The following is a 23,664-nucleotide window of genomic DNA, read 5'->3' as shown; positions in this document are numbered from 1 at the left end:
AGAGGTGGTGGTGGCTGCTCTCTCAGGCCTAGATCCCCACCAAGCACAGCGACAGCCAAGAGCTCCTTCCTCACCCCAAGAGCTGCTTCCTCACCCCAAGAGCTCTTCCCTCACCCCAAGATCTCCTTTCTCATCCCAAGAACTCCTTCCTCACCCCAAGAGCTCCTTCCTCACCCCAAAAGCTCCTTTCTCACCCAAGAGCTCCTTCATCACCCCAAAAGCTCCTTTTTCACACCAAAAGCCCCTTCCTCACCTCAAGAGCTCTTCCCTTACCCCAAGAGCTCCTTCCTTACCCCAAGAGCTGCTTCCTCATCCCAAGAGCTCCTTCATCACCTCAAGAGAAACTTCCTTACCCCAAGAGATCCTTCCTCATCCTAAGAGCTCCTTCATCACCCCAAGAGATCCTTCCTCATCCCAAGAGCTCCTTTCTCACCCCAAGAACTCCTTCCTCACCCCCAGAGATCCTTCCTCACCCCAAGAGCTGCTTTCTCACCCCAAAAGCTGCACATTCATAGAAAAAATGGAGCTCAACACCCTCAGCTAAATGAAAGGTGCTTCCAAGGCTGGCTTTAGGATCTGACAAATCTGTTGAAGATCCCAATTCTGGGTCAGGCTCTTGCTGCTCCCAGGCAATGCAGGAGCTGCCATCCTGTTCAAACACATCAGTTTGCACTGAGAGCATGAGAAAAGCTCCCACTCAGAAGGAATTCCTGCTTTTGCATCCTTAAAATGAGACAAAGCAAGGAATCACAGCTGCCCGGGCTGCTCGGGTCCTGCCCAGGCAAAAAGCTGGCACAGAGGTACCCAAAAGACTCTCCATGGACTTGACCCCACAGATCCACCAAGCTCCTTCCCAAAGGAGGAGGAGCCCTGGACCTTTCCTGGGAGTCCCCCAGCCCTGGGGTGGCTGTGAGCAGGAGGTGACCCTGGAGGGCCAGCAGAGCTGGGCTGGGCATTGACTGGGCATTGGCTGAGCTTTGGCTGGGCAGTGGCTGGGCATGGGCTGGGCATGGATTGGGCTTTGGCTGGGCAGTGGCTGGGCTTTGGCTGGGCATGGGCTGGGCATGAGCTGGGCATTGGCTGGGCATGGATTGGGCTTTGGCTGGGCATGGGCTGGGCATTGGCTGGGCATGGATTGGGCTTTGGCTGGGCATGGGCTGGGCATTGGCTGGGCATGGATTGGGCTTTGGCTGGGCATGGGCTGGACAGTGGCTGGGCATGGATTGGGCTTTGGCTGGGCATTGGCTGGGCTTTGGCTGGGCATGGGCTGGGCATGGATTGGGCTTTGGCTGGGCATGGGCTGGGCATTGTCTGGGCTTTGGCTGGGCATGGGCTGGGCAGTGGCTGGGCAGTGGCTGGGCATAGGCTGGACAGTGGCTAGGCTTTCGCTGGGCATGGGCTGGGCAGTGGCTGGGCAGTGGCTGGGCATAGGCTGGACAGTGGCTAGGCTTTGGCTGGGCATGGGCTGGGCATTGATTGGGCTTTGGCCGGACAGTGGCAGGACAGTGGCTGGGCATGGGCTGAGCATTGTCTGGGCATGGGCTGGACAGTGGCTGGGCATGGATTGGGCTTTGGCTGGGCATGGGCTGGGCATTGTCTGGGCATTGGCCGGACAGTGGCTGGGCTTTGGCTGGGCAGTAGCTAGGCTTTGGCTCCCAGCCCCACATGGGCAGAGCTCACCTGGCAGCGCTGCCGGATGTTGTTCCTTTAAGGCACAACAGGTGGAAACGTAGGGCTGAAGGTGCAGGGAGTATTTAAAGCAGGCTGGCACTGCCACAGCCCCACGGGGACACAGGACACTCACAGCAGCTCCTGGGCCAGCCTGAGAGGGAAACAGAGAAGTGCCAGGAGGAGCCTGGAGTGTAAGTAAAGCTGCTTTGGCATCTTTGGGAATGCACAACCTTTTGTAGGGCCGTGCTGGGATGGGGAAGGAGAAGAACATGAGTCTTGAGCCACTTTTGAGGAGCCTTCCTCACACGGGCGGGAAGCAGTGATTTGGAGACATTTCATGTTCAGAGCTCACTGGTGGGAGACTGATTTCTTCTGAAAGAACCATGGGAACAGGCTTGTGGCAGTTGCGGTTTCTTCTCTGCAGCAGATTTTTAATATTTAATTTCTGAAAAAAACCCCGAACATTAATTATTGTTACAATATTTGCATTAAGTTTTAACATAGGAAATAAAAATTAGTAATTATTACTGTAGTAATCTAAATTTTGCAACCCAGCCTGAGGTCGTTACTGGCTTTTGAACCCCTACAGGTAGATTTTAAAATTTTAGGAGAGAATTGCTACAGTTGTATCCTAAAGGAGCTGCTTTAGAAGCTCCCTGATAAGTTTGTACAGTTGCAGGAGGATATGAAGCTTCAATGAATGGACTGGATGTGGTGTCCCAAAAGTGCAATCAGAGGAGCCTGGCTGAGCCCCGTCCCACTCAGACCCATGAAGGTGTGGGTCCCACACACCTGACTTCCTACTCTGCAGAGGGAGCATTCCTGAAGTACAAATAAACATCACCTAATTGCAATTGTTAATGAATCCACAGTGGCACCATCCATCCCTCCAGACTGAGGCGAACATGTGCTTTTGGGCCATGGGATGTTCCTGCCCCTTGCAGGCAGAGGAGAATGAAGCGAAAATAATTTACTAGTGCTGAAGTTGGTTTCACTTTCCATCCCAAGGAACAAATGAACCATCAAGGTCTGATCTGAAAAGCAACAAGTGGGTGCCTGGAGGATCTGAAAGGAACATAAAATCAGGTCTCAGGTTAGTGTAGAGTGGATCCAGCATCTGAAAGGAACATAAAATGGAGGTTAGGCCAGCAGCACAACCTCAGCTGGGATTTCAGTCACTGCCATGAGAGATGCCTGCTTATTCTATCTTATTTCTTTTCTGAAATATGTTGCTCATATGTTTAACTGACACAAACATTCTTAATCCAGAGGGTCCCAAGCACTGCAGCCATTCCTAAAAGCTGCTGATTTCTTGGTAAATCCTGATAATCTTCAGCAAATTCTACCTAAGTGTTTCTGCTCGCTGGATCACCAGATGAGCTCCTCTTATTTATTCTCTCATTATCTGCACGTGTTTGGGTCAGCTCGATCTTATATCTGGAAGTTGATTACTCATTCTTAACTCCATGGAAATGGGGTGGATTGGTGGCTTTTCCTCATTCCACTGCAGCAAATAAAGCCCATGGCAAGGCAAGATCAGCAGCAACCTTGATGGGCAGCTGAAGATGTGAATAATCCAGGATGAAATTTGTTGCTGTGCCCTTTTTCTGGGCACAGGAGCCTCCAGCACCTCCTCACAGCACAACTCTCTCAACAACAATTTGCATCTGCAGTTTCCCCATGGGTCAAAAGGGTTTGAGGGGAGAAATATTACCTATCTATAAAAATATATAGAATATATGCAATATATTACATCTATGTTATTATCTCTCAAGTATTTGAATAGCAACAAACATTCCACAAAAAGCTAGAAGGGATCCCAGGCTGGAGTGACAAATGTCACAATTAAACCTACGTGTTTTGTCCATCCCATGGCACGGCCTTGACACTGGTCATTGTCAGGAGCAGTAGTTAATATCTAATGGGCTGGACTGGGCTGATCCCTGGCAATCCCTGCAGCAGGAATTCAGCAGAATTTGGGAATTGAACTCTGCTGTTCCATACCCAGACGGAGCAGCTGCAGGTTTGCACGACTCGGGGGTCAGGTCCTGCTCTCTTCCAAATCATCATAAATCTGAAGATAATTCTCCCTAGGACTGACAGGATCCCAAAAGCACAAAATAAATTCTTGTAATGGATGAGATTTGGAAGAGCCAGCCTGGCCAGAGACCACTGCTGCTGGAAACCTGGAAAATACCAAAATGTAGGCATAAAATAATGCTGGAGAGGAAGGTGATGGTCCCAAGCCAGGTCCAGAGAAGTGTCCTGGAAATGTCCATCAGCCAGTTTTAAGGGTAAAGACACTAAAAACACATCTATAAATAGGGACTGGCTGAGGGGGGGTCTGCCCTCCCCAGGGCTTTACACACAGCACTGAAATGTCCTTGTCACCCAGTGGAGCTGCAGTGAGGTTTAGAGCCCAGCACCAAATCAAAACAGAGAGTGTTATTGATTCTCAGAACCACATGAAGACAACAACAACAACAACAACAACAAAATTATCTGTCCTGAGTTGAAAAGCAAGAGGAAAGGTCATTATGTTGTAATTTTTCCGTTTACATTTTAAGAGCATCTGAGAAAACAGGGCTGGAGATAACTCAGAGCTGTAGGTGTTGGTGGTGCAAGAGCACAGGAACCACTGGTTTGGGTGGGCAGAGATCTTGGTAACCCTTCCAGACCTGACAGAACAACGTGGGCTGTACCCCAAAACCAGCTGAACTTTTTGAAGAAATCAGAATAAGAGATTATTTCAGCTTTGCCAAAATGGGCCAGGCTGAGCTGGGTTCTGCTTGCAGGAGGGCAGTGAGGTGACCATCAGGAAGAGGAGCTGCTGTCAGCCAGGGGCAAACATCAAGGCCCTCTTTGTGCCACGTTGTTTGCTTTCTGCAGAATTTGTTATGTTTGCCTTGCTGGCTACCTCTGGGATGTGTTTGGAAGAGAATTTTTCATGCTCAGCGAGTTAATTATTAGCCATGGACAAGTGGCCATTGAGCAAGGAGAATTCACAACACAAGGAAGAGGCAAAACAGAGCACCTTTCATCTTAACAGGGAAATAAAAGCTTTTTTCTTCTGCCGGGAATTACCCTTAATAAAATTGTGCCACTTGATGCCCTGAAATCAAATTCCTCTGATTGTTTATAAGGGTTTTCCTTGGCACCCCTCATCAGCTCTTGTGGGTGTCTTCTATGAACTTGGAACAGGCAGGGAGATCAAGATGTGTGCTCAGGAAATGCATATAAAATCTGATTTTTGGAGGAGCAGAGCTGAGGTAAATCCCTACAGATCACTCAATTCCTTGGCAGCTGAGGAAAGAATTAAAAAGTAGAGGTGAAAATATCATCCTTTTTCTTTTTCGTGTGTCCTTGGAGAGGCCAGGAAAACAAAGAGAGTCAGTAAATACAGGCTCCAGTCAGGAATTCTGTGACAGAGGGAATATTGGGGTGCTGGGATGAGATCCATGGGCAGTCCTGTTCCTGTGCAGCAACCCAGGCAAGAACAGAGACATCAACTCCCTCTTTCCCATCCAATTCCTCAACAGGAGCAATTAAAAACCTTATTTCTCTCTATTTCATGTAGCCACAGCCCTCATATCCTGCAAGCACGAAGATTATTAGATGATTAACGTTTTGCAAATGTGATTATTCAAGATCTTCCACATCTTTTCCAGGGAATGCAAGAAAAATGACTTTACTGGCGTTCCTCCTCCTGCTTGCCGTGGTCCCAGCTGAGTCTGCAAGAGGCAGACACCTCCCCAAGGCAGCCAGTGAGTGTCACCTGCCTGGGGCACAGGTTTTGGGGTGGCCAAGGACCAGAGGTGACAGTGGGAAGGGAGGAGGAGGGTCTGGGTCTGGTCTGCAACAGGCTTGCAAAGATAAAAAGATAAAGTTAAAAAGGTAAAAGTGGATATATTTAATGAAGGGCCTTCAGGTACATTAAGGGTGGATGAAGCCTCCCACGAGGCTACACCCAAAAGGGACAATGGTCACCTTTTTCTTGAAACAGAGGCCAGACAAAAAGTTAAAAAGACAAAAGTGGATGTATTTAATGAAGGGCCTTCAGGAACATTGAGGGCAGACAAAGCCTCCCATGAGGCTACCCCCAAAATGGACAATGGGCAGGAGTTTCTCAGACCGAAATAAGTTTGGTCTGTTTGCACATCAGGGGTTAATTCTGCAATTCCAGCTTCAGGTCATGAAGGCAGATACCTGCAGTTTGCTCCCCCAAAATTCACTTTTGTTTATACTTTTGGGGCCTGAGGCAGAGGGTGTCCTTGAGCTGCAGGCCCAGAGGGATTGTTTTATCTGACCACAATGTGAAGAGAGCTTCTAACACTCCGTGTGGAGCTCACAGTTCTACACCAGCGCAGCACAGGATCTGAAAAATAGAAAAGCTAAAATCTGAAGGCATCATGGGGAGCACCTTTACCTCACAGGTGCCCCTCGCTGCCACGGGACCTCGCGGGCACCTGATGGCCCAGAGCCCTGGAGGCACACAGGGCACTGACCCCAGCCTGTTCTCCCCGCAGTCTCCAGCCCCGTGTTCGGCCCCCGGCAGGTCTACGGCGTGCTGGGCGGCTCGGTCACGGTGAAATGCTTCTACCCACCCACCCCGGTGAACCGACACGACAGGAAGTACTGGTGCAGGCAGGCGGGCTCCAGCTGTCCCACCGTGGTGTCCACCCAGTACGTGGCTCCTGGCTACCAGGGCAGAATCGCCCTCACTGACCACCCCGAGGCAGAACACTTCCAGATCAACATCTCAGCGCTGGAGCTGGGAGATGCTGGCACCTTCCAGTGTGGCGTGGGGGTCAATGGCAGAGGGCTGTCCTACACAGTGACTCTCAGTGTTGCTGAAGGTAATTACAGCCTTGGGACTCCCTAAAATACCATTTTATTTGAGTTTTCCCCCCTCTCCCTTCTAAACAAAGCTCCACCGCTGGCCTGTCCAGTGTGTGAGAGCTGCAGGTGCTTTCAGGGAGAATCACAGAATCACAGAACCACAGAATCACAGAATCATGAGGTTGGAAGAGACCTCTAAGATCATCAAGTCCAGCCTGTGCCCTAACACCTCAACTAGACTGTAGCACCAAGTGCCATGTCCAGGCTTTTTCTAAACACATCCAGAGATGGTGATTCCACCACCTCCCTGGGAAGAAATTCCACTACTTTATTATTCTTTCGATGAAAATTTTTTTTCCTAATACCCAACCTATACCTTCCCTGACAAAGCTTGAGGCTGTGACCTCTTGCTCTGTCACCACCTCCCTGGGAAGACAATTCCAGTACTTTGTTATTCTTTCAGTGAATTGTTTTTTCCTAATACCCAACCTGTACCTTCCCTGGCGTAGCTGGAGGCTGTGTCCTTTTGTTCTGTCAGTGCTGCCCGGTGGAAGAGACTGACCCCAGCTGTCTACAGCCTCTCTTCAGGGAGTTGTGGAGAGCAATAAGGTCACCTCTGAGCCTCCTCTTCTCCAGGCTAAACAACCCCAGCTCCTTCAAACGTTCCTCCCAGGGCTTGTGTTCCCAGCCCCTCACCAGCCTCGTTGCCCTAAAGGTTCATTTCAGCCCCTGACTGTCTCTGTGCACAGCCCCACCTGTTCCTGAGACACCTGAGCTCTTCTACGTGAAGCTGCGCAGCACCTGGACCGTGATCTGCGGCTTTGGTGAGGACACTGCCGAGATGAAGAAATACCTGTGCAAGAAGGAGAAGGAAGGCTGCCGGAACATTATTAACAGCTATCAGGAGTTAGGGAGAATTCTGCTGACTTTTGAGGACCCTCCAGGCTCGTTCCGTGTCACGATGACTCAGATGGACTGGGAAGATGCAGGCGTGTACTACTGTGGGGCCGGTGAATATGGGAAGGACAAAACAAGCAAGGAGCTGGACGTGTTTATCTATGAGGGTGAGCTGTTCCCAGGGTGTTTTCCCTTACCTCTCTCCTGCTTTTCAGAAGCATCTGTCACTTTATTTAGCAAGAATTTGAATTTCTCTTTGCTATTATCCTATTCTCTCATCTATAGACTTCTTTCTATTCATTTAACAACCTGTAACATACTAAATCATCACCAAATGAAGCTTGTATCCAGACTTCACCTTCCCAGAAGTGGATAGCTCTGTTCCCCAGCCCAAAACTCCAGGAGACAAATTCCACTCCCCCAGTCTGAGGCAAGCAAGCTGTCTCTTCAAGCCCCCAGTTCCTTAAATCTCAAACTGACAGAGGTAGATGGTCCCTCTAGCAAAGGGAACAAAGTTTTGGAATATCTGCTCAGAAAGCAAACAACACTTAGTGAATTTGGGAAAAAGCAAGGCCTGACTTACCCTTTAGGATGAATTCCCATCAGTGGCAGGACAATCTCCTGATGTTTGCACCCCTGAGCTTTGCCTGGCCTTCCTTTAGCCGTAGCAGCTTTGTTTGATCTGATAATGTTGATTTTCTTGGGAGGGTGCCCCATGGACACATGTGAGACTCTTGTAACTGCTCATTTCATTCTTACCAACAGACAAAAACTTCCCTCACTTAAAGACCAACATAACTGCAAAAACTGGAAGTTCAGCAACCTTCGAGTGCCCCTATGAGCCTCTAATTAATTCCGCCACGAGGTTCTGGTGCAAGCGGGATGGCAGGAAATGTACCAGGATCATAGACAACACTGGCTTTGTGGACGAACCCTATAAAGGAAGAGTGGCCATGTTCGAGAACCCCGAAAACAAAACTGTCACGGTCATCCTGAACCAGCTGCAGTACAAGGATGAGGGTGTTTACTGGTGCATGTCAAATGAGCTGAGGGAGCAGCAATCATCAGCAGAACTGAGGGTTGTCGCAGGTAAGAGTCGTGCACTGGCAGTTCTCTGCCTGCTCAGGAGGTACAGAACCACCCCAAGTGAGCAATCTGGCTTTTTGGGAAGAGACGTGAGCTCCAAGCCTGGACTCACCCCAGCAGCATTAAAACTGAGACAGAAAGTTGCAGTTTTGTGGGAATGCATCCACAGAAAATTTTCATGAAGTATTTCTTAAGCCTTGCAAGAAAAGAACCATAAACAGCATCTTTAATGCTAATTTTAGCAACGCAAGGAGCACGTTCCCTCCAAGCTCCATCCCCACCCGCTGACTGCCACCCCCACCCCTGAAAGCTCTCCCAGCAGCCCTGATGTCCTGTTTGCCCTTGCAGGAGAGCCTGCACTGACGGGAAAGAAGAAAGTGGAGGCACAGGTGGGCTCGCGGGTGAATTTAACCTGCTGTTACCCCTGCACGTACACCTCCTACCAGAAGTACTGGTGCAAGTGGAACGACACCGGCTGTGCCATGCTGCCAGCGCAGCAGCAGGGGCTGCCAGAGCCGGGTGACACCTGTGACCCATCCACCAGGACGGTGGTGCTGAGCTTGGGCCCGCTGACGGAGGAAGATGAAGGCTGGTACTGGTGCGGGCTGAAGCGCAACGGGGTCTTCGGGGAAAGCATGGCCGTGGAGCTGCGGGTGAGCGCAGGTGAGCTCCGGGCAGGGCTGTCCCTGCCCGTCCTTGTGCCGAGGGAGGGCTCTCCATCACCGCTAGGCTGCAGCAGCTCAAAACAGAAGCGCTGTCACCCCGCAGCCTCCCGGCGAGGGGCCAGCAGTACCCTGGTCTGCAGAGTTTTCAGTGTTTTCGTTCACTCCGTTTTGACTTCCCAGTCATAAAAAACCTCTTTCAGTCTAAAACTCACCTCTTTCCACAGCAGTTTTACCTTTAACCCCGTGCTGATGAATTGTTCCTATTACAATGTAATATTTTCTTTTATAATATTTTATTTTTATTTTTAATAAATAATAATAATTATCTTATTATTAAATAGTATATACTATAGTATATAATTATGTATACTATATATAATTATTGTATTATTATATATAATTATTATAATATTACATATAATTATTATAATATTATATATAATTATATAATTATATATAATTATATAATTATATCTAATTATATAATTAATTATAATAAATAATCTATACTTATAATTATATAATTAATTATATATAAGCATTGCTATATTATTATTTAATAATAATTATTGTTGTTATTATTTTATAATAATATAATCTATACTATTATAATAGTTTATAATAATATTTTATTTATTTTATAACATATTTCTTTAGTTTAGGCAACATCTGGCACCTTTCAGGTGTAGAATTGATCAAGTTCAGAGATCTTGCTCCAGGGAACTTCTTCTCTTAATAAACAAGAAACCAGTAAGGAGCAGGAGAGGCTGACACCAGCAGCAAGGGGCTTAGTCTCAGCTTTGGTGGAGTATTTTGGAATGGAAATGGTTTTGGGGGGGAGGAATATTGTTAGAAGCAGAGAAAGAGTAGAGCCCTGGGTATCTGATATTTACCCATCCTAAGTGGGTGATGGCCACAGTGAAAACAGGGTAAACCAGCCCCATTTCATTGCCTTTGATGGGCAAAGAGCCAGGAATAAAAGCAAAGCTAGGAGGCAAGATCTGATCTGGAAATATTAGTGGCAGAACTTAGGAACATAAGACCTTTTTCAAAAGTTCATAGGCAGAGAGATCCTACTTGAGATTTTTGCAGGAAATTATTTGGTGTGAGAGCATTTCAGGCCTCGAACTCTCCTTTTGAAGAGCCTCTCATGGAAAGCCAAAACCCACAGCAGCTCCATGTCCACCAAACACATCCCAGCAGTTTTTGTGTGCAGTTCTCATGCTGCTGCTCTCTAACCCCCCTCCTTCCCTGGGACACACAGGGACAGATGCCAAGCTCAGCCCAGAGTTCCTGGATGTTGATTCCAGACGTGACCCTGGAGCTGTTCCCCCAGGAGGAGCCCACAGTGATGCTGAGGTGCGAAAAGGAGCTGCCCCAGAAAGGTTGGTTCTCTCCATCCCCTGCCATTTATCATTTTTGTGGGGTTTATATGAGCCCGTTGTGTTTGTACACCCTGTGTGTGTTGTTTAGCAGCACACACAAAAAAAGTGTCCCCAAAGAACTTTGCTCTAAATGTCAGAGAAGATAAAAAATGACAGCAAAGGGCAAGATGACTCACAATTAATCTCCAATTCAAGAAAATAGTATCAGAAGGAAATTATTAGAAATTCCAGGTACAAAATAACTATTTGAAAGTATTTCTGTTAATACCAGAGAATTTTCCTTCACATATTTATAACCCAGCTGCTGATGTAGCTGTTTCAGCCCAACCTCAAGCCTATATTTTTATTTGGGTTTTGTTTTATTCTGTGTGCTGGAATCTAGTTAATAGATTGAATTGCATCGTGCTCACTCAGAATTACCATCCTACCCAAATTTAGCCTGCTGGATTTTCACATGCATCGTTCTCAGTGAGATCTCTCTCCCTCTGTTCCAGCACTGATGAAAGCCGTGGCTCCAACACTCTGGCCTTAGTGCTGGGCCCTCTTGCTGGCCTGATCTTGGTTGTTGTGACAGCTTTTGCCATTGTCAAATACAGGCAGCTGAAGAGATCTGGTGAGTCCCTGCCTCTCTGGGCTCTCAAGAAACAGCAGCAGCATTGAGTTAAAGGTGCTGGGCTGAGCTGCTCTCCTGGTACCACACCAGGATAAGCAGGAAGGTCCCTGTTCCTCCTGTGACCGATCCAGAGAGCTCCAACCCCTGCTCCTCACACTGACCCATCCAGAGAGCTCCAACCCCTGCTCCTCACACTGACCCCATCCAGAGAGCTCCAACCCCTGCTCCTCACACTGACCCATCCAGAGAGCTCCAACCCCTGCTCCTCACACTGACCCATCCAGAGAGCTCCAACCCCTGCTCCTCACACTGACCCATCCAGAGAGCTCCAACCCCTGCTCCTCACACTGACCCATCCAGAGATCTACAACCCCTGCTCCTCACACTGACCCATCCAGAGAGCTCCAACCACTGCTCCTCACACTGACCCCATCCAGAGAGCTCCAACCCCTGTTCCTCCTGTGACCCATCCAGAGAGCTCCAAACCCTGCTCCTCACACTGACCCATCCAGAGAGTTCCAACCCCTGCTCCTCCTGTGACCCATCCAGAGAGCTCCAACCCCTGCTCCTCACACTGACCCATCCAGAGAGCTCCAAACCCTGCTCCTCACACTGACCCATCCAGAGAGCTCCAACCCCTGCTCCTCCTGTGACCCATCCAGAGAGCTCCAACCCCTGCTCCTCACACTGACCCATCCAGAGAGCTCCAACCCCTGCTCCTCACACTGACCCATCCAGAGAGCTCCAACCCCTGCTCCTCACACTGACCCATCCAGAGAGCTCCAACCCCTGCTCCTCACACTGACCCCATCCAGAGAGCTCCAACCCCTGCTCCTCACACTGACCCATCCAGAGAGCTCCAACCCCTGCTCCCCACACTGACCCATCCAGAGAGCTCCAACCACTACTCCTCACACTGACCCCATCCAGAGAGCTCCAACCCCTGTTCCTCCTGTGACCCATCCAGAGAGCTCCAAGCCCTGCTCCTCACACTGACCCATCCAGAGAGTTCCAACCCCTGCTCCTCACACTGACCCATCCAGAGAGCTCCAACCCCTGCTCCTCACACTGACCCATCCAGAGAGCTCCAACCCCTGTTCCTCCTGTGACCCATCCAGAGAGCTCCAACCCCTGCTCCTCACACTGACCCATCCAGAGAGTTCCAACCCCTGCTCCTCACACTGACCCATCCAGAGAGCTCCAACCCCTGCTCCTCACACTGACCCATCCAGAGAGCTCCAAACCCTGCTCCTCACACTGACCCATCCAGAGAGCTCCAACCCCTGTTCCTCCTGTGACCCATCCAGAGAGCTCCAACCCCTGCTCCTCCTGTGACCCATCCAGAGAGCTCCAACCCCTGCTCCTCACACTGACCCATCCAGAGAGCTCCAACCCCTGCTCCTCACACTGACCCATCCAGAGAGCTCCAACCCCTGCTCCCCACACTGACCTATCCAGAGAGCTCCAACTCCTGCTCCTCCTGTGACCCATCCAGAGAGCTCCAACCCCCTGTTCCTCCTGTGACCCATCCAGAGATCTCCAAGCCCTGCTCCTCACACTGACCCATCCAGAGAGCTCCAACCCCTGCTCCTCACACTGACCCATCCAGAGAGCTCCAAACCCTGCTCCTCACACTGACCCATCCAGAGAGCTCCAACCCCTGCTCCTCACACTGACCTATCCAGAGAGCTCCAACCCCTGTTCCTCCGGTGACCCATCCAGAGAGCTCCAAACCCTGCTCCTCACACTGACCCATCCAGAGAGCTCCAACCCCTGCTCCTCACACTGACCTATCCAGAGAGCTCCAACCCCTGTTCCTCCGGTGACCCATCCAGAGAGCTCCAACCCCTGCTCCTCACACTGACCCATCCAGAGAGCTCCAACCCCTGCTCCTCACACTGACCCATCCAGAGAGCTCCAACCCCTGCTCCTCACACTGACCCATCCAGAGAGCTCCAACCCCTGCTCCTCACACTGACCCATCCAGAGATCTCCAACCCCTGCTCCTCACACTGACCCATCCAGAGAGCTCCAAACACTGCTCCTCACACTGACCCATCCAGAGAACTCCATCTCCCAGAGTGTCCAGGCTGAGACAGAGCCCAGCCCTCCGTGGGCTTTGCCCATTGTGCCACAGCATCACCTGGCACAGAAGGTTTGGGTTGTAATGTGTTCCCACCCACTCTGAGCGAGACCTGAGGGATTTTCCTCCTCCCTCTCACCAGACCTGGTGTCCGTGGGGAGCTACAGGACGAACATCAGCATGTCAGACTTTGAGAGCGTGAGGGACTTCAGTGCCAGCAACAGCGTGAAGGAGAGCCAGGAGACCCCCATGGGAGGGGACGGTGAGTGGCTGACCCCAGCCCAGCCCCGGGGTCAGGGGCAGCCCTTCCTTGCTGAAATACCCCACAAAATCCACAGAAACACCTGCCAGCCACTGCCCCCTCCCCAACACCTTCCTTTCTCTGCCTGCAGAGTTCATCACCACCACGGACACTCCGGAAAGGGCTGCCAACACAACAAAGGCAAAAAGGGTAAGGGGAGGCAGGAGAGAGGCCACTGACATGGGAGATGTGGCCACAGCCCTGCACTCTGCCCCAAAGGGGCTGTCTCCTCCCAGGGCTTTATTTATAACCAGATGCTCTCCATTTTACCCAGATCCAGCCCCCGTGGGTGGGGGTGTCTCACCCCTGTCCTCACTCCCTGTTTTAGCAGAGACACTAACAGCAGCCACTTTGCTTCAAGAAATAAACCAAGGCAGCTCCAGGCAGCGTCAGGAAGATTTGGTTTGTTACCAGAAATGTGAATCACTGGGATAAGCAGATGGTTGGAAACCATCACATCCCATTTCTCAGTGGTTCAGGGGCACAGGGAGGTGGGGAGGGCTCTGCCATTGCAAGGGCTGAGATTTGCTGTGATCTCTGCCTTTCCCCAATTTTTTCTGCCTCCCCTACCCTTGGGTAAGATCGTGGTGCAGTGGCCCCATTTGGCAGTAGGTGCAGGTGCCAGATTCAAGCCTGTGCTTTTCTAAGTCCCTACCAACAGAACAGGCGTGGGTGCTGTAAGTGCCAGGAGCTGAACTGGAGCAATCAAGGAAACTGTCAGGACACCAGTAAATCCCAGCAGCTTTAGGACAGGAGATGCCAACACCCAGGGACAGGCTTGCCAAGGAATCCCAAACCTAAAAGCTTTTGGGGTCTCCCCGGGCTGATGCTCACATCAGCACCAGTGTGAGCCGCTGGATTGTCCCACTTCCGCAGCGTCCCTGTTTTATCCTGGGTTATCCACAAAGTGCTGCCTTTCCCCTGCTGCCCATCCCCATCCCCTGACTGTGTCCTCCTGTCCTTCCCAGAGCTCCAAGGAGGACGCTGAGCTCGCCTACTCCTCCTTCCTCGACACCTCCAGCAGCATCGCCCAGGGCAGCTCCGGGGGAGACAGCGCTGTCCTGGACCTGTCCCCACCCCAGGACCGGGACTGAGGGGAGGTGGCAGCGCCTGGGACTGGCTCTGCCTTGAGGATCACAGTGTCAGCAAACACTGCTCATTGCTCCCACAATTCGCTATAGCTTCACCTGTTTTTTTGGGTTTTTTTTTTGCTTAAATTCAGCTTCGAGTGGTGATTTAGGAGGAATGGTTCGATGCCAAAGGGGGCTGGAGGTGCAGGTCTGAGTGAGGAGGTTGTGTTGGGAAACAGCAGGAACTCGAGTGGCTCATCTGACCAGCAGTCCCAGTTCCTACACTGGGCTCTCAGAGGCCAGAAGGAGCATTGTGAAAAAAAAAAAATCCCATTTTCTTTTAAAGGCAGCTGGAAAACCCTTTAGAACAGCATCTGATGCTTTTGATTCCTCTAAGCTTTCCCGACCTGAGGGCAACACCTGCAGGCCAGTCATGTCTGGAGTGTTTGTGTGCACGAGCAATAAAGAATCCAGTGGCTTTCAGCAGACTGGGGAACTCAGGATCTGTGGGATATCACAGGAGAGCCCACCCAGAGAGGCACAGAAAGGGTGGGAAAAGTTGAATATTCCACAGATAAAGCAGTGTAGGAAGAGGTGACAATGGCAGGCTGGGTTATCTGGCCGACACTGAATTTCACTGAGGATAAACACAAATTATTCATGAATTGTGCATTCCAGAATTTCCCTGAGGATGAAACACAAATAATTCCTGAACTGTGGACTTTCAGAGCTGGGATGAGCGGGGCAGCATCTCCCTCCTCCTCACCAGCTCTCACATTGCACCTTCCTGCCAGCCCTCAAAGGGAGTGAGGGCTCACCTGCCGCATCCCCAGGGCTGCATCCCCTCAGCAGCGCCGTGGGAAGGGTTTGGGTCTCGGGAAAAGTGTGGAGGAGCCAGGACAGGTCCGTGAGGGGCTGGGACAGGTCCGCAATGGGACCGGGACAGGTCCGTGAGGGGCTGGGACAGGAACGGAGGGACCGGGACAGGTCCGTGAGGGGCCGGGACAGGAACGGAGGGGTCGGGACAGGAACGGAGGGGCCAGGACAGGTCCGGAGGGGCCGGGACAGGAACGGAGGGGCCGGGACAGGAACGGAGGGGCCAGGACAGGTCCGGAGGGGCCGGGACAGGAACGGAGGGGTCGGGACAGGTCCGTGAGGGGCTGGGACAGGTCCGCAATGGGACCGGGACAGGTCCGTGAGGGGCTGGGACAGGAACGGAGGGGCCGGGACAGGAACGGAGGGGTCGGGACTGGATCGGAGGGGTCGGGCAGGAACGGAGGGGTCGGGACAGGAACGGAGGGGCCGGGACAGGAACGGAGGGGTCGGGACAGGTCCGTGAAAGGGACTGGGACAGGTCCGAGGAAGGGGCCGGGACAGGTCCGTGCTGGGACGGGGACAGGTCCGTGAAAAGGACGGGACAGGTCCGTGAAAGGGACGGGACAGGTCCGTGAAAGGGACAGGACAGGTCCGTGCTGGGACAGGGACAGGTCCGTGAAAAGGACGGGACAGGTCCGTGAAAGGGACGGGACAGGTCCGTGCTGGAACCGGGACAGGTCCGTGCTGGGACGGGGACAGGTCCGTGCTGGGACCGGGACAGGTCCGTGAAAGGGGCGGGACAGGTCCGTGAAAAGGACGGGACAAGTCCGTGCTGGGACAGGGACAGGTCCGCAATGAGACCGGGACAGGTCCGTGAAAGGGACGGGACAGGTCCGTGCTGGGACCGGGGCAGGTCCGTGCTGGGACCGGGACAGGTCCGTGAAAAGGACGGGACAGGTCCGTGAAAGGGACGGGACAGGTCCGTGCTGGGACAGGGACAGGTCCGTGAAAGGGACGGGACAGGTCCGTGAAAGGGACGGGACAGGTCCGTGCTGGGACCGGGACAGGTCCGTGCTGGGACCGGGACAGGTCCGTGAAAGGGACGGGACAGGTCCGTGCTGGGACAGGGACAGGTCCGTGAAAAGGACGGGACAGGTCCGTGAAAGGGACGGGACAGGTCCGCAATGGGACCGGGACAGGTCCGTGAAAGGGACGGGACAGGTCCGTGAAAGGGAAGGGACAGGTCCGTGAAAAGGACGGGACAGGTCCGCAATGAGACCGGGACAGGTCCGTGAAAGGGACGGGACAGGTCCGCGCCCGCCCGGAGCCGCTGGAAGGGAGGGAATGCCTGACCCAGGTGCAACACGAAAGGCGTGAGCCTGGAAAGCATCCCCGGCGGGCAGAAGCGGGAGGAGAACGCTCGGGTTTGGAAATTTCTGAGAGGAGAAAACCCCTTTCGCTCTCCCTTTGTAAATCCTCTTCCTCCTCAGCCTGCCCCACGGCGTCCTTTCCCCAGCTCCGCTCCTCCCTCGCTGCCCTGGGAGCAGCCGGGATGAGCTGAACTCCGGCAGAGGAGCAGGGGCTGGCAGACGGGATGGGCTGAGCATCCTGCAGCCCTCGCTGCCTGCTGTGCCCCCGCTCCTTCCCTCTGCTGCCACTTAATTAATTGTTCCTATTACAATGTGTAGCATCATTTAGTTTAGGCGACATCTGGCACCTTTCAGGTGTAGAATTGATCAAGTTCAGAGATCTTGCTCCAGGGAACTTCTCTTAATAAACAAGAAACCAGTAAGGAGCAGGAGAGGCTGACACCAGCAGCAAGGGGCTTAGTCTCAGCTTTGGTGGAGTATTTTGGAGTTGAAATGGTTTTGGGGGGAGGAATATTGTTAGAAGCAGTAGGAAGAGGAGGAGGAGTAGGAAGAGGAGGAAGAGTAGATCCCTGGGTATCTGATATTTACCCATCCTAAGTGGGTGATGGTCCTGGGCTGCTGCCATGCCCTGCAGTGGAGACAGAAGTGTAAAATCCCTGGTTTAGGTGAACCACTGAGGCAGGCATGGACTGAGGGATGCAGCACACAGGGTGAGATCGATGGAGGGGATGAGCTGTAATGATTGTGACATGAGCTGAAGGTGTGGAATAAAACCTCAAGCTGTCATCCAGAGCCCACAAAGATCCACGAGGAACTCACCAAGCAGCTCCTGCTCCTTCAGCTGGTGCCAGCTGATTTCCTGTGGCCAGGGAAGAGCTGTGGCACCTCACTGCATCCCAGCATCATTCCCAGGGGCTGTTCTTCACCAGAGCATCATGGAATGTCCCAGACACCTGTCATTCCTGAAAGAGTGATGGAGCTGAGCAATCAGCTCTCCTGAGCACTGCCAGAGCATGGCGAGATGTGTTCACCAGTCCGAGCCCTGACACCTGGACAAATGAAACCCATGGGAAAGAGAATTAACACAATCAAAGCCCTGAGAAGCTTTCCTTTGGCATCAGCAAATATCTGAGGGAGGACAGTGAGCAGAGATCTTTCTGTTGAAAGGGAATCACCAAATGCCACCCAGCCTGACACTTGTGCCACAGGGAAATGCTGGTGCTGTCCCCCAGCTGGGATTTAGGGCATGCAGTGGGTACCAGCAACACCCAAAATATTAGAGAACAGACCAGAGCTATAAATAATGCACAGTTTGGGAGACAAACTGAGGGGATTTAGCAGCACTGAGGTCTGAGTTTGGTGGTTCTGGCATGCCCAGGAGGATGCATGAGCCCTGGTGTGCTGGAGTGACAGCATCTGCTGTAAGAGGACACCACAGAGAATTCAGAAAGTTTCACCAGCAAGAATCATATAATTCCTCAGAATTTTGACAAACAGACTCAGCACAGTTTCAAGCTGGGTTTATTTATGGTTATCACAACCAATTTCCACAAAACTCACTACTGAGTGTCAGTAAATTGCTCAATACACTCAAGAACCTTTTTCTATTCAGCAACCACATAGCTTGCACAGAAACTTTTTTACTGATAAGGCAGAAAATATCATCTCAAAAGGAAACACAGATTTCTGAGGCCTGACATACCTGCTAGGACCTATTCTTGGAAGCATTTCCCACACTGTACTTCTCATTTCAGCCAGATCCATCAGTGGCAGCAGCCCTGAGACCAAGCCCCGGTTTATGCAACATCAGCTGCCCCAGAGTCCTCCCAGACAGCTCTCAGCACTCATTCCCCACATTCCCTGGACAAAATATCTGTAATTTAGACAATAATTTTATGACATGATCACAGCTTATGTCTGCCAGCAAGAGAAACCCTCGTGGGTTTTCCCTGGGAGCATCCTTTGGTATCAGCGAGGGTGATGCTGATTTAATCAAACTTGTTATTTCTGTCTTAATGAAGACTCTGCTGATGTCCCTGGCTGGCAAAGCTCTCTGTGCTTGCCTGAATGCAGCTGGAACTGCTGGGGAGCTGCACTGATACAGTGATTTATTGTACTTCTCATCTCTGCAAAGCCCCCGCAGCTCCTCAGCACCGGCCCGTGGGTAATTAACGCCGCCCGCTAACGAGATTTCTCCATCCAGTCCAGGAGGATGTCCAGCTCCCCCAGGGATTTCATGGCTGCAGATGTGACATTCAGCTGAAATTATATATAAAGGAATGAGCTGTAAGCAGACACCATCAGTACAAGCCAACATAAAGAGAATTTAAATATCTGTGCTAATTGGCAGGCTCAGTCACCAACTCACCCCTTCATAGTTTGCGAGTATTTGCTTGAATTTCTCCGTGGATTCCTCCCCACACAGGCAATTATTCTGCTCACGCTGGAAAAACAAGATTAATTCATTAGTCAGGGTAGTTCATTTTAAAAAATAAGGTTTCAGTTTCTGATTTTGCTGGGCATCATTGACTGAGACACTGTGGAAATGTGGGAAAGGCTGCAGGTTCCTAAATCAGGCTTTAGCTCACTTGACAGACACAAGGACAAGATACATTTTGGGCTTTAGGACCAACAGGAGAGTTTGCTGGTGAGTGGGCAAATCTAAAACTCTCTCAGTGGACAGAACACTCTTCAGACCACTCTGCTTCGTACTCTCATTAAAAACCATTCATAGAAATAGAGACTTTGCAGCTTTATAAATCTCCCAGGTTGGTTTATAGGTGAAATACTAAAAGATGCACACTGGAGCAGAAGCCAGCACTTACACACTGCCCAAGCTTCCTCCTCGTGCTGAGGAAGGAGTTGGCGATGCTGCTGATTTTCCTGTTCACAAACGAGTCCTCGGTCCTGCAGTGCTTGAAAACCTTGTCCACGTAGAAGGTGAAGAGCTGATAAGTGATGCAGCATCTGTCTGAAGACTTAGAAAATTAATTTAATGACTACAAGTTCTTCCAAAGGGGTGTAACCTGCAGTCGCTCTCTGGGATAAAGCATCTCTGACAGGAAGCTCGTGGTAGCTGAGCACAGCAGGACAGTTTGACTCAGAGAAAGCTTCTTCACTGGTGCTTGATTGAAGCTGATAAAATAGATGGGAAATCATTTTAGGCTGATTTTCCAGGAGATCCATCCTCAGCAAGTCTCACAAAATAAAACCAGCTGATTTTGCAGCTGGGTATCAGAGGCTGAGACCCAGACAGTGGCTCCTGCCCAGGGCTTTGGGATGTGAGAAAGCTGAAAATTACTGATTTATGATAGATTGCACTTCTCAAGGTCACATTCACCTGCTTTTGGATCCCGGGAGGGCTCCCCAGCCAGGGCCACCTACCTGAACCTTGTGGAGGGAGTGAGGGTGGGACAGGATGCTCAGGGTCCGGATGGGGTCTCTGGATTGCTGCGGAGAGGACGGAGATGGGCATGGAGCTGCTGGCTCCAGAGGGGCTCCAGGAGCTGCCAGCGGCTCCCCCAGCCCCCCAGGAGCCTGGGAAATACTCACAATATTGGCTTTAATTGCTGTGAAGCCAGCCCTGATCTCTGTCATGCTCATGGAAACCCTGCAGGCTCCAAAGTGGAAGATTTTGTCCCCAGCTGTCGGCATCAAATTCACCCAGCAGGACACGGAGAAGAGGCAGAGGAACAGGGGGGATCCTCTCATGTCAGCTGCCTGGGAGACCTGCCCAAGCAAGAGAATATTCCTCCTTATTTTCCTAAATAACACAACTCCATATGATCCATATGAAAATACACATATTTTATTTTAAACCTGTACATCTGTATTAATAACCCCATACTCATTACTATCTCTTACCCACTTCTTTTTGCTCCCCATGAGCAAGAGAAAAAAAATCAAATATTTAACTGACGAGCTCAAAAAGAAAAGGAAAAATAAAATATCAGTTAAAATGCATCTAAATAAGTAGAGTTCTTCTGAAAAGATGTTATCAGAAAAATAAATACAGTGAAATTAAATTTTTAAGTCTCATGACGCAGAAGCAACAGGAGGTAACTGACTGAAAGTAACAGATCCCAAAGTTTTATCCCAAAAGAAACCAGCTTCCCTCTGGAATAGCATAAGTCAAACACAAGTCTTGTAAGCACTGAAAATTAAGGTTACTAATGAAAAAAATATTTCAGAGATAGGAATACAAGGGAAAACCCAAAAGGACATAGAGCAAAGGGATAAATTCCGTATCTTACCTTGCTCTTTGGTGTGGGTTCACCTCTCTCACCAACATCTGGCCTGGAGAGCTCCGTAGAAGGCGTTTTTATCCCGGTACCAGGAGGAAATAACTCTTGGATTAACTTTTGGGATTTTTCTTGCTTTTCCCAGCACGTATTTCCCTTTGCAATTTGCTGAATTAATGAGCTCATGCAAGGGACCAGCTCTCTCTCCCACAGGTGTTTCCCTCACCTACGGAGGCGGGGACTCTGGCATCACTGCGTGGGTTTTCTTTTGGGAAGACGGATGTGAAATCCCAAAATTAGGGACCGTCCTTGGGGTCACATCCCCAAAATGCCCCAACATGGAGCAATGCTGGCAATCCCCTCCTGGATGGGGGCCATTCCCAGCTCCTCACAGGGGTGTTGGGATGTGGGAAGCTCAGTGGCATCACTCCACAAGATGCCAGTGGTCCCAACACTCCAGGACTTCTGGCAATGGACCTGGTAGAAGAGGTGAAACTCAAGTCCAGGGTTTTCCCCATCATGGTCCTGGCACAAGTGGCCTTCCTCTGCCACTTTCAGGGAATCCTGGTCCCAGATTGAAGGAATCCTACTACCAGGTTCAGGGAATGCTGTTCCCAATCTCCTCAGTTCCTGGACACTTCTCCATCCTGTGTCCGCAGTGCTGGAGATGCACAGAAACACGAGGTCCGGGGTTTTGGAGGACACAGCTCCCACCCTGCTGGCAGAAGAGGTGGTTTCCAGGGTCAGAGGGGATTCAGGTGATCAGTCCAAATCTGTCACCCTGCAAAAGGACAGAAATTCCACTGACACCTTCCCGAGACCCCCGCCCAGTGGCCCCGTGACCACCTCACCATGAGCTTTCCCTGCTGAGCAAAACTGGTGCAGCCAGGGAGCAGACACGTTCTCCCCCCAGCACTTCAGCCCCAGGCTGTCCCCAGGGAGCCAGGGATTGTCACCTGGGGCACACTGTCACACGGATGTGGCAGTGCTGGTGCAAACCCCAGGCTCCTGTGCTGTTGGCTCCGAGGCTGGTTTGGATGTTCCTGCAGCCCCTTTGGAGAGAGCTTCACTCAGTCTACAAACAAAACTGTGCAGCTAAATAAACTCCCTGCAGTTTCTGGGACCAGGAGGGATGGCCAGCTGGACTTGGAGGGCACTGGGGTGGCAAAGTCACCCCTCTAATGCCAGAGGCAGCCTCTGGAGCAGGTTCCTGGAACAGCAGCCCCAGCGTGTCCCTGTTGCAATGCAGGTGTACCTTGTGCCTGTGGTGTCCTGCACGCATCTGCTGGGTGACTAATTAATTTATTGATAACCAAGCTCAGTCTTGAGCGGAGATCTGTCACTAGGCAAATGGATTTTCTGCCCAGGCTAGTCAGGCTGTTGCACACAGGGTTGCTGGAAGCGCCCCAGATGCGCCCACCGTGCCTCCCTCACCCCGCTGGAAATCAGCCAGAGGGCAGGGCCCAGGCTGCAGCAGGTTGGATTTGCCCTGGCTGAGGTGTTGGAGGGGTCTGGGCTGTTAATCCTCCCCCAAATCCCTGGAGCTGCTGCCTGGAATTGCAGCAAATGTTTTGCTGGAAGCAGAGGAAGTGGCAGCATTCCCGGGAGCCCTGTGCACACCCAGCAGGGTGAGGAAACAATGGAAGAGGCAGTGAGTTCTTACTTCATTATGTAAATGGCAGATGACATGAAAGGATTTCTTTCTTTTTTCTTTTCCTTTTGGTAACTGAACTGACGCCCAGGATGGGTCAGCCAAGTGCCAGAAGGCAAGGAGGAGACGTGGCTGTGGGGGAGGTGGAGGAGAGATGCTGGGATGATACAGGAGCAGGAGGGAAATGTTGGATTATCGGGGTCCAGGGCCTTGTACAGGTCTCTGCATGTGTCCCTCAGCCTCTCTATTTTGTCACCGACCTTCTGCAAAGCCAAAGAAACAGCAGGACCCTCAGCACAAGGGCAAGGAGGAGGAAAACCTCATCGGGGTGGGGAGCAACCCAGAGAGATTTTCGTTTTGGGGTTTTACTGGGTGTGAAATGGTGGTGATGGAGCACCCCAGGTGCTGGACGTGGGGGATGTCCAAAGGCCTCTCATTTCAGAGCAGAGGGGGTGGAACCAGCAGGGTTCCCAGAATGGTTTGGGTTGGGAGGGACCTCACAGACCATCTCATGTCCCATGGCAGGGACACCTTCCACTGTCCCGGGCTGCTCCAAGCCCAGTCCAACCTTCCTTGGACACTTCCAGGGATCCAGGGGCAGCCACAGCTGCTCTGGGCACCCTGTGCCAGGGCCTCCCCACCCTCACAGGTGAGAATTCCGTCCCAAAATCCCATCCATCCCTGCCCTCTGGCAGTTTGAAGCCATCAGCACACGTTGGACCAAACCCAGATGGAAGCAAATTCCCCCAGCGTGGCTCTCCCCAGGCTATCATCAACCCGCCAGCTCCTGCAGCATGAAAACACCCGCAATGAAACAGCACATCATCCCTGTTTTGCTCTGGGAAGGAAGAGGGAAAGAAGGAACAGGGATTTCTGAAACTCAGCAGTGTGACGCTGCAGATGAGCTCAGTAAAATGGGAAGCGATTCCCGCAGGCACTCGGGGCACAGTTAAAAAACCTTTGGGGCACTCAGCGC

At 51.4% G+C, this 23,664-nt stretch overlaps 2 protein-coding genes across 2 annotated transcripts; one reads left to right on the top strand and one right to left on the bottom strand.

Annotated features, from left to right (window-relative positions):
• Window positions 1-1,728: 1,728 nt before the first annotated feature.
• PIGR (polymeric immunoglobulin receptor) lies at window positions 1,729-15,098 on the top strand. The gene is made up of 11 exons (XM_068173160.1): window positions 1,729-1,862; window positions 5,340-5,435; window positions 6,198-6,527; window positions 7,260-7,574; window positions 8,173-8,496; window positions 8,842-9,156; window positions 10,423-10,543; window positions 11,038-11,156; window positions 13,382-13,501; window positions 13,632-13,690; window positions 14,509-15,098. The coding sequence occupies exons 2-11, from the start codon at window positions 5,354-5,356 to the stop codon at window positions 14,632-14,634; spliced, it is 1,911 nt and encodes a 636-aa protein (XP_068029261.1). The 5' UTR covers window positions 1,729-1,862; window positions 5,340-5,353; the 3' UTR covers window positions 14,635-15,098.
• Window positions 15,099-18,357: 3,259 nt separating this feature from the next.
• On the bottom strand, window positions 18,358-20,762 carry LOC137462674 (interleukin-20-like). The gene is made up of 5 exons (XM_068173250.1): window positions 20,349-20,762; window positions 20,181-20,246; window positions 19,622-19,774; window positions 19,165-19,239; window positions 18,358-19,055 (listed from the first exon to the last, which is right to left on the bottom strand). Exons 1-5 carry the CDS (start codon window positions 20,505-20,507, stop codon window positions 18,978-18,980), a joined length of 531 nt encoding a protein of 176 aa, XP_068029351.1. The 5' UTR covers window positions 20,508-20,762; the 3' UTR covers window positions 18,358-18,977.
• Window positions 20,763-23,664: the final 2,902 nt, after the last annotated feature.

The sequence above is a fragment of the Anomalospiza imberbis genome, chromosome 26 (genome assembly GCF_031753505.1).
Source record: "Anomalospiza imberbis isolate Cuckoo-Finch-1a 21T00152 chromosome 26, ASM3175350v1, whole genome shotgun sequence".
Lineage (NCBI taxonomy): Eukaryota > Metazoa > Chordata > Aves > Passeriformes > Viduidae > Anomalospiza > Anomalospiza imberbis.
This window is presented reverse-complemented; position numbering and strand designations above follow the sequence as displayed.

Bases quoted from the DNA above. Each gene is read 5' to 3' on its own strand.
- LOC137462674 (XM_068173250.1), bottom strand. From the start codon at position 20,507: ATGAGAGGATCCCCCCTGTTCCTCTGCCTCTTCTCCGTGTCCTGCTGG. The intron at 19,240-19,621 runs GTAAGTGCTGGC...TTGTTTTTCCAG, and splicing joins GGAGGAAGCTTGGGCAGTGT to CGTGAGCAGAATAATTGCCT. The intron at 19,056-19,164 runs GTGAGTTGGTGA...ATATAATTTCAG, and splicing joins TACTCGCAAACTATGAAGGG to CTGAATGTCACATCTGCAGC.
- PIGR (XM_068173160.1), top strand. From the start codon at position 5,354: ATGACTTTACTGGCGTTCCTCCTCCTGCTTGCCGTGGTCCCAGCTGAG. The intron at 11,157-13,381 runs GTGAGTCCCTGC...CCCTCTCACCAG, and splicing joins CAGGCAGCTGAAGAGATCTG to ACCTGGTGTCCGTGGGGAGC. The intron at 13,691-14,508 runs GTAAGGGGAGGC...TGTCCTTCCCAG, and splicing joins ACACAACAAAGGCAAAAAGG to AGCTCCAAGGAGGACGCTGA.